The sequence below is a fragment of the Physella acuta genome, unplaced genomic scaffold, assembly GCF_028476545.2.
Source record: "Physella acuta isolate Inbredline_101_S28 unplaced genomic scaffold, ASM2847654v3 ptg000307l, whole genome shotgun sequence".
In the NCBI taxonomy this organism is placed as follows: domain Eukaryota; kingdom Metazoa; phylum Mollusca; class Gastropoda; family Physidae; genus Physella; species Physella acuta.
In genome coordinates, this window is record NW_026731826.1 from 113531 (window position 1) to 127336 (window position 13806).

At 34.6% G+C, this 13806-nt stretch overlaps 1 protein-coding gene across 1 annotated transcript; it reads right to left on the reverse strand.

Moving 5' to 3' along the window:
• Positions 1-3524: 3524 nt before the first annotated feature.
• LOC131940001 (4-galactosyl-N-acetylglucosaminide 3-alpha-L-fucosyltransferase 9) lies at positions 3525-12171 on the reverse strand. The gene is made up of 5 exons (XM_059298535.1): positions 12043-12171; positions 8468-9232; positions 6099-6224; positions 5131-5225; positions 3525-4890 (listed from the first exon to the last, which is right to left on the reverse strand). Exons 1-5 carry the CDS (start codon positions 12074-12076, stop codon positions 4411-4413), a joined length of 1500 nt encoding a protein of 499 aa, XP_059154518.1. The 5' UTR covers positions 12077-12171; the 3' UTR covers positions 3525-4410.
• Positions 12172-13806: the final 1635 nt, after the last annotated feature.

The window sequence follows — 13806 nt, forward strand, 5'->3', positions numbered from 1 at the left end:
GAATACTTTATGTTATTTACAGTTAATTTCGTATTAATGATTAAATTCAGATTTTGAATTTAAAAAAAAAAAATTATAGCTCTTCAATGTGTACAATATTAATTGTATATTGGTGGTCACCATTTTTTGTGACATGTTATCATTTCCGGTTTTAGAAAATAAACAGATGGACCAAACGTAGAGAAAAACAGAAAAGATAAACATTGTTCTAATTGACAAACACATTTTAAAAAAATATTTGAGAAAATATTTCATTATTTAAAAAAAAAATGTTAATATTTTTGATAAGTTTTATGTAAACCATATAATTTTAAAAAATGCAATGTAATATATAAACTATGAATAATAAAAAATAAACGTTCAGCTGCGTCCACCAGTCTTGGTGGTTGAAGAGTTAGCGCGTTATGTATCAACCCTGTACTGAGTTCAGTTCCCATCGTACATTTTTGTTCACTCTGAGATCGTAATATAAGATTTAATCGTTGACAACTTTATGTTTAATTCAGAAAAACCATTAAAAGATAATTAATTTTAGTTAAAATAAAAAGTAAAATTCAACGCTTTGAAGAAAGCATTAATCGATCATAAAATCGATTGCACATTTTAATAACCACTTTTGTTGTTATCGGAATCGAATTTGTCTTAAAAATGTGAACTAATTGATGTAGCAACTATTGTTGCATTAAAATTGTGACTGCACCCTTACATTTTTTTTTTAAAATGCTCTAAAATGAAGAGAAAATTAAAGCGAAATAAAAGGGATACAAAGGGAAATAATATATTCATCGAAAGTAAAATTTAGTCATAAACAGATTTATCTCTCCTGTAAAACAATGAAAATGACATAGGGGAATAAACTCTTACAATGACTTCCATGTGACAGAGTGGTAGACGTCACTACCCTTTATGGAAAAAGCAATATATTCCAAGACGGGGTTAGGGCCCGCACAATACACACTTGAATAAAATACGAGACCTACGTTTGGTTGAAGTACACTGTTCCACACTATGTATTTCAGCTGCGTTTTATGCTCTGCTAGAGATTGTCTCTAGCTATAGGCGCACACTTAGTCTTATACGCTTAGTCTTATACACATAGTCTTGTAAACAATGGCTTGTACACATCATTTTGTATACATGGACTCATAGTGATATACATATAGTTTTATACTAACTGCCATGTACATAAAGTCTTGTATACACAGTCGTACACATAGTCCCGTACATATAGTCGTCTATACGTTCTCTTGTACACACGGTATCGAACACATACAGTATCGTAGAGTCATGTACACATTGTTTTGTCCATACGTGTTTTGTACACATTTGCCCTATGCATGAAATTTGATACACATAGTCTTATACGCAGTTTTGTACTTAGTCTTGTACTCATCGCCCTTTATAAGTAGATTTAGTACACATTGGATTGTATATCATGTTTCTGTACCCATAGGCGTGTGCCTTAATTCTTCTACACATTAATATAAACATATTACAATTTCAAGTTGTCTTGCTTATATAGTCGTATACATTCCAATCTTGTACACAAAATTCTGCACAAAAAGTCTTTAATATTTAATATCCTTAAATATTGTGAAAAAAAGTCCGTCAAACCCGTTCATAGATTTTCTTAACTCTGACTATGTATGATTCAGTAATGCTAATCTATAAGAGCATTTTTTCTACCCCTTTTGCGGCCGCCTACCCGCCTTTCGCTAGCTACGCCTCTGTCACCCCTCCCCTAGGCATTAGGAAAATGTATACGTCTGAACATTAATATTCTGACAACATCAAAGCTCATATAATGTATAATATAATATAATATTCATGTTACAATTCATTAAATATCTGTTATATTATGATTGATTCATTAAAAATCACGGAGTATGAACTGCAATTTCGTCCAGATTGATTAACTGTTTTCATGATTAATGAAGTAAAGTTAATTAACCCCAAGCCAGTCCTGACAATGTACATAGTGGTTAACCAGCCAGGAACAAAGCTAACGATTTTTACCGATCATTATCGATCTTAGCCGATCGTATCCCCCATATCAAGTTACACACACTGCTTGCATGAAGAGGGACGTTGGCGCAGTTGTTGTAACGTGTTTTAACAAGTAGCTTCTCAAGTTATGAATATGATTTGGGGCAAAGGTTCTCACGTTGGTCGATGACTTGATAGACTCCCATAATTGTTTAACTATATGGGGATAACCTCATATAGATACAATTTTTTCGTAAAAAACAGTTTAAAACGAGCTTTTGTGTAATGATGCACTAAAAAGTAGAAAATACATTATACACTACTATTTAAATAACCATAATGAAAAGCGTGGGTCACATTAGTATCGATTGTATATTATTACTAATATTTAGGAAGAGACCCACGCTTTTCTTTATAGTAATTTAAATAGTAGTGTATAATTTATTTTCTACTCTTTAGTGCATCATTACATAAAAGCTTGTTATTAAAACGTTTTTTATGAAAAAAATTTATAGTACTTTACATGTTTTATTTACATTAGAGTTGCATGACTAAAACCATTGCGCGCCTATTGAACGCGATGACGCGTGTCTAATAGCGCGGAATAGTTTGATGAGACAGAATACTAATTTGGACATTTTAATTAATTCATAAAAATTTATTAGACAACCAATTAAGTGAAATTGAATGTCATGTTGCATTGTCTTTATGTCTTGACCCACTTACCAACTACGAACCGTATCTCTCAGTTAGAAGTGCCTACAATTTCGCTCGGGCGTTTTGATTTAGACAGACTGACGACAGAATGACGAGAGAGGAAGTGAGTTAAATAAAAGCTTGTAAAAACACAGTCATGAATGAGATACTTTTCCTTGGAAAATATCGAACTCATAACATACACACCCAAAGAATTATATAAATGTTCCCCCCCCCCCTTTCCGTACCCACCGTTCTCCGTAAAATGACAACCTCTGATTTTAAAAATAATTAAAAACTTTGATTATGTCCTGGGTTTGACGACAGGTAAATTTATATGAAAGATGGTCAGCTAAGTTTATTTTGTAATACCAAATATCTTTTAATACGACAGTGTGGCATCAGTAAAAAAAATAATTGTAATTTAATGTACATTTTTGGAAAAATAATGTACAATGTTTTGATAATATTTGAAGTTTGATATTTTAAAAATATCAAGAATATTCATTAAAATATTTGTACTAGGTTTATTTAAATATTCTGTTTATAATTTTTTTTTTAATTTGAAGTTTGAAACGTTGTTTTCGGTCATTGAATATAGTCCTAAATCTTTGTTTATATTTACATTTATGATAACTAACCACAGCTGCGTTGGTTGTACTGCAAGTGGTGAGTGTGTTCAAAGGACGTTACAAAACAACAAAATACTACGTAGAAGAAATCTACCACAATAACAACGGTAAATACTCATACAATTCCGTAAATAATACTGAAAACACATTTTATTTAATAATTTTATTAAAGTTAAAATAACAATCAACGTATTAAATAAAATAACCTTTTCAACTTCAGATACGGGCACCCGTTGGTTTTTTATATTTGGGGTGGGGGCTGACAAACAGACACAATTACGCACAAATACGCAGCAACATAAATAAATAAATAATGTGCTCTTAAATTTACGATTAGATTTGCCATTGATTCACCCTTGTTGGTACAAATGACACACTGAACACGCAATGTTTCATAAACAAAGCATTCACAAGTTTCTAGATATCTGGTGTTTATGTCAATTACATCGGAGTCTAAGATCTATGAGTTGAGAATCGCGGCGTTTTTTTTAAGGTTAATTTAATTCACAGTGTCGTGTAATTGTAATCTGTCTAGATCCTAGCGCTTAGACTGATTAAATGGGCGTCTGTGTGTTTGTGTGTGTGTGTTTGTGTGTGTGTGAATTTGTTATGGGGAACATAAAGAGTGGAAAATACCCATTACGCATGATGTGTCAAACGCCTTAAAAAAAAGACAGCTTTCGTTTATTATCATACAAACATAATTTGAATACAATAGAGAAATAAGAGAGCTGGACTGCTAACCCGTAAGTCTCGAGTTCGAATCCGGGTACAAGTCAGTAGACATTCTCTGAGTCTACCCAACTCTGATGGTTAGGGAAAGCAAAGGCGGCTGGGCATAGTGCTGACCACACTATCTCTTCATATGCGAGGTCACAGAAACAAGTGAACTCTACTTCACTTGCCCCAGGTTTCACTAAGGTTTGAAAGGGAAATTATAAACTATACTAGAGACATAAGTCCAAGTTTAAACCAAACAGCTTTACACCATTCATGTCAGTTCCTTGCCGTACTGTTTTGGCAATTTAACAGTTTATTGATCTTATGGCTAACCATACATATAAGTTGCGAAAAGTCTTATCCCTAAATGTGTGTGTTAAATGTCTGTAGGAGAGTGACAAGTCTTATTGTTCAACCATTGTCTAATGTTAATGCTTTTGTTAAGTGATGGGTTTTCATTTAAAGCATCGCAAACACCACACGCTATATCAATATGCGATTGCCAATGATAGACGTAGTCAAGTTTACGTTTTAGAACCTCGCTATAGGCCTCGAGATTTGAAGCAAGCTGCCTCAAGAACAACGCCAAGTCTTTGGGGCTCTGGAAATGTGCCGCGTTAATGAACGTGCCGTTAGGGAAAGATTGGTCGTAGTCCACGGTACCCCTGACCACAGGGACCACGTGGGTGTCCGGTTCAAATACTTTAAAAAACTTTTCCGTGACGTAATCATCACAAAACGAACTCTCAAATGACAAATAGAACTTGTAATTTTCAGGAAACGACTCACACAAGTTGATTTTTTCCCCTTCGCATTTAACGCCACATTTGCCGAGAACGTCAATGTCTACATATTTCTGGGAAATAAAAAAAAAAAAAAACATTAATGAGCATTTTTAAAATATAAACATAAAGTATCAATATGATTTTAGACTGAAACAATAGCCAAAGTTTAAAAGCAATACTATTGTTTATGCATTTTTATAGAAATGACGGTCAAGAAAAGTATTTTCGAATATTATTTTTAAAAAGCTGTATTCCTAAGCTGAAAACATCAATATTGTATTTTATCGTGTACAAATTATCCGCCAAATTACCTGCATTTCTCTAACGTATTCAAGTCTTTTAGAAGGTGCGTAACAGTTGCTGACAAACCAGGCGGCTGTTTTGTTCTTCTTTTTAGCGATCTCCACTGTGTAAATATTTCAAATATCTTCATATGATAATGTGGGACAAACATTAAGTTTCGTAAAATAAATATATTGTATTAATGCTAATGCTTGTTATAATATAAAATCTTTAATTCAGGTGGTAGTTCCCAAACTAGTGGAGCTACTATGCTAGTGAAGACGGGAATTTATGGGTAAAAAAATAAAAAATAAATAAAAAAATAAATGAAAATAGATTTGACTATGCAATATTTAAATTTTAAAAGTACAAACAAACAAAAATTCTATTAGCTAAGCGCACTAAGCAAAAGAAGGAGATAACAACGTGTGTTGGAGTAATGTTTTAAATATTTTAGCCTAGACCTTCTTAGTCTGTGTCCTAGCCAAAGCACATTTCCAACACAGTTACAAAGAATAGCCTATAAAAAGCTTACGACAATAACCCAGGGAGAGATATGAACCAACTGATGTATAGGCTGCATAACGTTGCCTCTTACGCTATCTTAAAATTCCAAGCACTTTAATCCTGTTGTAAATCAACCGTTTAGAGCTCTGATAAAAACTTAATCCTTTGTTGTTGTGTGTGTGTAAGTGCCCGTGTGTGTGTGCTTCGTGTTAACCTATGACAATAGCTGTAATGCTTACATTAATATAGCTCAGTACCAAACCTATGATTGTAGCTGTAATGCTTACATTAATATAGCTCAGTACCAATCCTATGACTGTATCTGTAATAATAATATATGTCTATAGCTGAACGACTAAACTATGACTATATGTAAATATGAAAATCTCAACAAGTTCTAAACGTAATGCATAAGATATTTTATTAAAATATTGGTACTGTGCCCATTAAGAGATGGTTGTACCACATTGGATAATTTGAGAACACCTACGATAGTTGGGTCTTTCTTTCAGTGGTTTGGGGTTCAGCTTTAGCTTGCCGTATGGATTAAAAATGTCCGAGTCTGTCCTGTAGGACACAGTGAAGTTAAAGTAGTTGTCCCAGAGTGAGACGTTTCCTGGTGATACAACAAATAAGCTCAAATATTTATACAACTTGGTGATACAACAAGCAAATCAATTAAAATAGTTAGACAACTTGGTGATACAACAAGCAAATCAATTAAAATAGTTAGACAACTTGGTGATACAACAAGCAAATCAATTAAAATAGTTAGACAATTTGGTGATACAACAAGCAAATCAATTAAAATAGTTGGACAACTTGGTGATACAACAAGCAAATCAGTTCAAATAGTTTCACAACTTGGTGATAAATTAAGCAAATTAGTTAAAATAGTTAGACACCTTGGTGATAAATTAAGCAAATTAGTTAAAAAAGTTACACAACTTGGTGATAAATTAAGCAAATTAGTTAAAATAGTTAGACAACTTGGTGATACTTTAAGCAAATCAGTTGAAATAGTTAGACAACTTGGTGATACATTAAACAAATCAGTTCAAATAGATTGACAACTTGGTGATACAACAAGCAAATCAATTAAAATAGTTGGACAACTTGGTGATAATTTAAGCAAATCAGTTCAAATAGTTAGACAACTTGGTGATACAACAAGCAAATCAATTAAAATAGTTGGACAACTTGGTGATAATTTAAGCAAATCAGTTCAAATAGTTAGACAACTTGGTGATACAACAAGCAAATCAATTAAAATAGTTGGACAACTTGGTGATATTTTAAGCAAATCAGTTCAAATAGTTGGACAACTTGGTGATACAACAAGCAAATCAATTAAAATAGTTGGACAACTTGGTGATACTTTAAGCAAATCAGTTCAAATAGTTGGACAACGTGGTGATACATTAAGCAACTCAATAAAAATAGTTAGAGAACTTGGTGAGACAACAAGCAAATCAGTTGAAATAGCTATACATATGGGAGATACAATGAAATATGTTTAAATATTTGGGCCTTGAGTTGGGGTGATACAACAAGGAAATCAGTTCAAATAGTTCGACAACTTGGAGATACAAACTTGTTAAAGTTGTTAGGCCTTGACCTTGTTATACATTAACAAACCAGCTTTAAAAATTTATTACATTGTGAGATAACAGAAACAATAAAGCATTAAGTAACAATAGAGTGATGTCGTTTATCATGGAGGAATGTGACACATTTACTATCACTGTGTGTTGGATGTTTCCTCATAGGAGGTATTCCTCGAATTTTAGTGTCTGATTCTAGGCAAAGTTTGCATCGTGTTAGGTAACTTTCAGGGTAGTAGGGAAACTAACACACATACGAAATCTTCTGCAGACCTGAAGCAATGACAACCTTGTTGTAAAACGTTATTACATTTTGTGTTGTAAAGTTAAATGGTGTAGAAATATTTAGGGCCTAGGATTTAGTATTTTAGCTTTTGTAAAAACACTTTTCTCTCTCTGTCTGTCTCTCTTATATATATATATATATATATATATATATATATATATATATATATATATATATATATATATATATATATATATATATATATAAATATATATATATACATATATATATATATATATATATATATATATATATATATATATATATATATATATATATATATATATATATATAATTTATTTTTATTTATATATATATATAGGCTAGCAACACTCAGTTTTATGAAGGGAGATAGTTATTTAAAAAATACACAGTTAATAATTTCATATTATTTATAGTTAAAGCAATGTAAAACTAAACATATTCACATTTCTAAAATGGGTTCAAGTGATCAAAACGAATATATTTAAGCAGAAGCAAAGGTTGTTTACAGCACAGTGTAATACAACCCGTCCTATTTGAAAGAGATACGCACTGGCGAAGCTCTCATGGATTGGGATATCTCCCAAATCTCACCCTTTGTGTGTGGAAACACAACTGATCTCAACGGAGAGCTTAGGGTGTGTGCGTGTTTGTGTGTTTGTGTTAGAGTATGTGTGTGTGCGTATGTATGTGTGCACAAAAAGAACAAGAACAAATCACACTATTGTACACAGATTCTAAGAGTGAATAAACCTTACAATATGTATATATATATATATATATATATATATATATATATATATATATATATATATATATATATATATATATATATATATATATATATACATATATATATACATATATATGTATATATATATGTATATATATATGTATATATATATATATATATATATATATATATATATATATATATATATATATATATATATATATATATATATGCACGACTTTGAGAAGACTTACGCTTTAGAAATTTGGCGTGCATGGCACCAGGCGGCTCCCAGACAACAAAGCCGTACGTCTGGTGCGGCCATCTTTTTGCTGGTACCATCTGGTCGTCAAGACCAACGCCGTGTACAAGGACGACATCCGTTGTCTGACTGATGACTTTGTCGAAAACACAGTTGCTGTGTCTACATGTAGAAAATTGAAATACCGTCGCCGGCAACCAACTAGGCCAGTTTGCAACTGATATATGAAATGTTCTGTTGAAAGATTTTACTTTCTTAATTGGACATTCTAGATATTTGGACTTTTGGCACAGTTCAACGTATTCTTCTATCTCTAACGTACTTGTGTCAGAATTGGTTTTATTGTCATTGAATAATAGTTTAACAATGTGTAGGCTGTCATTAAATTTGTTATTATTTGAGAGTGTGAGATAACTCTGTGTGTTCCTGGCCTTGTTTAAAGTTCCAGTTATTGACTGGGTCAGTTGCGTGGGTCTATGAGGCTGTTGAGTTTGTTGTGTTAAACCAAGGGAAGCCACTGCTACAAACTCACTATGATTTTTTTCAAAGTTGGACGTTTTATCTCGTACATAGCTATGGTAAACGTCTTTAAGTGCTGTATATTCTGTTGATAAATGCCGTTCTTTAGAAAAGCTAGTTTGAGCATATGTTTCTTCCGAAGTATTGATCACACGTTGAGTGTAGAAAACAAGGCAAACAATGATAATTAAACAGAATCCGAAACAAAATTTCTTGGAAGGTCTGTGTAATACACTGCCTATAGATTAGAAAAGTAACGATATTGTTGAAACAGATACATGTTATAATCAAACGCATCACATACATTTAATATTTGTTTATAACAGAAAAGCAGCTCTAATATTTTACCTGCTTGGGAAATTATTCAGATATTAAAGGGTTACTCCTCATTGTATTGTACTATTAGGGCACGTCTAGCTTTAATCCACGCGAGGGTGTAATTTATCTCCAAACTTATTGTAGTAGATCAGGGGTCCTCTCGTCCGGACCGCGGAGATATTTTTATCCACGGAAAAAAATGTTTATTGGAGGTGGCTGAGGAACTTTGCCCAGAAAATTCAAAACAATTTGAAAATATAGCTTTGGGTGTAACTACCGTTGCCCACCGTGTTGCAGACATTGGTGAAACGTTGTGACTTAAATAGCGAAAAATACAAGCAAGTTTCGCAATTTTTCAATTGTCAAGGATGAGCCGCTGGACAGCTGTTCCACTTCTCAACTTCTTGTGTTTATTAGGGGTGTGGATAAAGACAAGAACATAACAAAAGAGCTGGCTTCCTTAAATAGCATGTATGACACTGTTACCGGAGATGATATATTCAATGAGTTGAAAAAGAAGCACTGATTATAACTTAGTTCGGACTAACCTGTCACCTTACTGTTGGTGGAGGTAAAAACAAGAAGGGCATAAAGAAAGGTTTGGTTGGACAAGCGAAGCAGATGTGTAATGAGAAAAACATTCTACAACCAATGTTCCTGCACTGTATTATTCACCAGCAAGCTTTGTGTGCTTAATATGCGGACAAAAGCAGTGTACTGACACATGTGTTGAAGATGGTGAATTATAAAGGTCACATATTCACATGGGCTCAACCATATATAGTTCAGAGACATGTTGAAAGATACAAACACAGAATCGCAAGATTTACCAGTAAGATGGCTAAGTTGTTAGAAAGTTCTGAGCAGAGTATTTAAGTTAAGAAAGGAAATAGGTGACTTTCTAGAAAACAAAGCAAGCCACTGCCATTAATGTCTGAAGAAAAGTATAGAAATTGGCCTATGCTGCAGACATAACACGACATTTACATTTTCTGAACCTAAAAAAACAAGAGAGTGAAATCTAGTTTCTGATCTATACACCCACCTAAAGGCCTTCAGCTCCAAACTTGTCATGTGTTTGGAACAAGTAAAGGCCAACAACTTGACGCACTTGCAGCACTGCAAAGTCTTCATGGCTGAAGAAACAGCTCCCCCCCCCCCCCCAAGTCATTTGCATGCAAGATCATCAAAAAACCCCAGCTGCCGTTCCAGTAGCGGTTTCTGACTTGGATTTAAAGGCAGAAGAAGCGAAACTGTTTCAAAACCCATTTGAAGCAAATGTGGCCAGTTGCCCAGATGAATTGCTGCTGGAGGTCACTGAATTGCAAGCAAACGACTTCCTTAGAGACTAGCTCAAAGAGGGACATGCGGCTTTTTATGCGTTTTTGGCCAAGGAGGACTTTTCTAAAACTTTTGCATCAAAGTACCTTGCAAATTTTGCAACAACATACCTGTGTGAACAAACATTTTCAAGAATGAAATACGTGAAGAACAATTTGAGAACAAACTTGGACCTGGAGTGTGTTGTCGGCCCCCGAGAGTGTTTCTTTCAGATTTTTTTTCCTCCGAGTGCGGGGGTTGACGGCGACACTTTGTATTATATATTTGTATATATTTCTATATTTTATATATTTCTATATTTCGTGGGGGGGGGGGGGGGGGGGAGTAGATATTCTTCGAGGGGGGGGGGGGGGGGGCTCTACCAACCCCGAAGAGATGACTGAAAAAAACTCTGGCCCCCGAACTGATTTTTGATAGTTAATGCGGCCCTCGGGCTGAAAAGTTTGGAGACCCCTGTAGTAGATGATTCGGCTTGCCCAGTCAGGAGCATTTGACCAGTCTACAGTGAGTCACATAACGGGTCAAATTACTGACCATTGTCCAGTCTACAGTGAGTCACATAACGGGTCAAATCATTGAGAATTTAGCCAGTTAGCGTGGTAAACTTCATGGGTAAAATTATCGATTATTTGACCAGTCTATGGTGACAAAAATCATGGGTCAAATTATCGATTATTTGACCAGTCTATGGTGACTAAAATCATGCGTCAAAGTATTGATTATTTGACCAGTCTAAGTGAATAAAATCATGGGTCAAATTATCGATTATTTGACCAGTCTATGGTGACTAAAATCATGGGTTAAATTATCGATTATTTGACCAGTCTATGGTGACTAAAATCATGGGTCAAATTATCGATTATTTGACCAGTCTATGGTGACTAAAATCATGCGTCAAAGTATTGATTATTCGACCAGTCTAAGTGAATAAAATCATGGGTCAAATTATCGATTATTTGACCAGTCTATGGTGACTAAAATCATGGGTCAAATTATTGATTATTTGACCAGGCAATAGTGACTAAAATAATGGGTCAAATTATTAACAATTGACCACAAAACCGTCAGACACATCATGGGTCTACAGCGACTAACCTTAGGGGTCAAATTAATGACCATTTATGACATGAAGTAGAGGTTATCAATCATATAATCCGTAGGGTCCTAACGTTAGATGAATGTACTGAGAGATGGTTAACTTAATAATTTGCCACTGATGTTAAACAATACTGGTGTGTTTAGTAAACGACACATTAAAACGTCATTTTGTAACGTACACATTACTATAAATCTAAGACTATGTTTTTAGCAGATTAAACTCGTTTTAGAACTATTTTAGTTGAATAAATTGGATATTTTAATACATATTTTACAAAGCTGTCCACTTACAGTTTGTAGGTGTCGTGATCATGTTTCTAAACATTAAATTTTTCTAAACATTTGATTTATTTATCCATAAGGTAGAAAAATACGATTTTGTTTACAGTTGATAAACGTTTCTTCTTGTAGAGTTCTCCCTACTGCTCTGTAAGAATGATCTCTGGTAAAAAAAATTGGGCGAGGCGCTGACGGAGTACGATACCAACCACCCGGTGTGTGACGCGGTCCATGTACTTTACCTGTAAGGTGTGAATGGTCTACCCCGTCTCGCACTGTTACCCTGGTAGTGCAGCGAAGTGTGACGAAAACAAATCTGACTGTGCCGTGACGTATCGAACACCGGCACAGTCGCGGTGTACTTGTATGTCTGTTTTACACGGACATGAAATCGCCGCTACTGTAACTAGTGTTTCTTCCAGACTTTGTTCTCCGGGGGGAGGGGGGTGGGGGGGGGGGGGTTGGGGGGGGGAATTAAACAACCGATAACCGTCAAGAGATTGAACAGACAGGACTCTATAGGTACCCACCGATCGAACTACTCTGCCCGCCCACATAAGACTAATCGAATGCAACAGATGGGGTAGAGAATTCTAGCCTGGTAAAAGAATGGAGGTGTAGGCAATGCTAATTTGTACACACATTGAAAGGCAGGGTTTCTTTCAGATAGTTTTCTCTGTGGTGTGTGAGTGTGTGTGTGTTTGTGTAGGGGTGATTTACAAAATTCCTGGAAATGGGTGGTGGACAATGGTTAAAGTGTAGATTTTCTCAATCATAATTCCCCCCCCCCACTATTTTTACCGCGAGGGATTGGGCGGGGGGGGGGTCTGCAACCATAAATACAAAAAGTAAAGATGAAGTAGAATTCATATGTTTCTTGACCTCTGGATATGAAAGGATTTTGTGTTCAGCATTGTACCCAGGTAAGCATCAGAACTGGGGTGAATCAGGGACGTCCAAGAGAGCTGCCTGAAAAAAACAACTTTTGCAACACTGCTAAAAAATATTCGAGAAAACTTACATATACAATTATCGCAGGATCTACTCGCGAGATCGTACACTAATATTGAGCGTGTTGTGTGTAATCAGCTTTAATCTTATAAGACTCGATTCATTCTAATATCTGAATAGATTATCTTACTTTAGATTGTACAAACTAATTAGTTTTTTTTCATTACAGCCGAATAGGCTACATAATAACCAATTCAATAGCAGGCAACCTTCATACATATTTGCGCTTAACGTACCTATAGCCAGTGGAGTAGGGACGCATATAACCAAATGTATTGCGTAGATATAATGAATAAAAATCGTGCTTTATAATTTAAAACACGTTTATGCTAGCTACCATTTTATTACACATTTAGCTTTACCCTAAAACTAACCTAATTCTAAATCGTAACCTAGCGATATTCCAAAGTCTGAACTTAAAGTTACTAAGAATAAAAAGCCCCCCCCCCCCCCCACCTGCGTACGCTATTGCCTATACGCAATTATGGCTCGGAAAACAAGGACAAGTTTTTAATTTGAAGTGTATTACGCCATTGTGATTAGGTATATTTTTTAGATAGGGAGCAGCGATTAAATAAAAAAAGTTGCTGGTTTATTTATTATCCACCCAATCTGGTCGTACGATGCAGAATACATTTTTTGTGCCTCTGGTTTATAAAACACAATACTGGTTTCATTTTAAAGCTAAACTATGAGCGGGGTTCACGGTACACGAAAAAAAAAACAACATTTCTGTAGGGTCAAAAGTCTAGCATTCAACTGAAT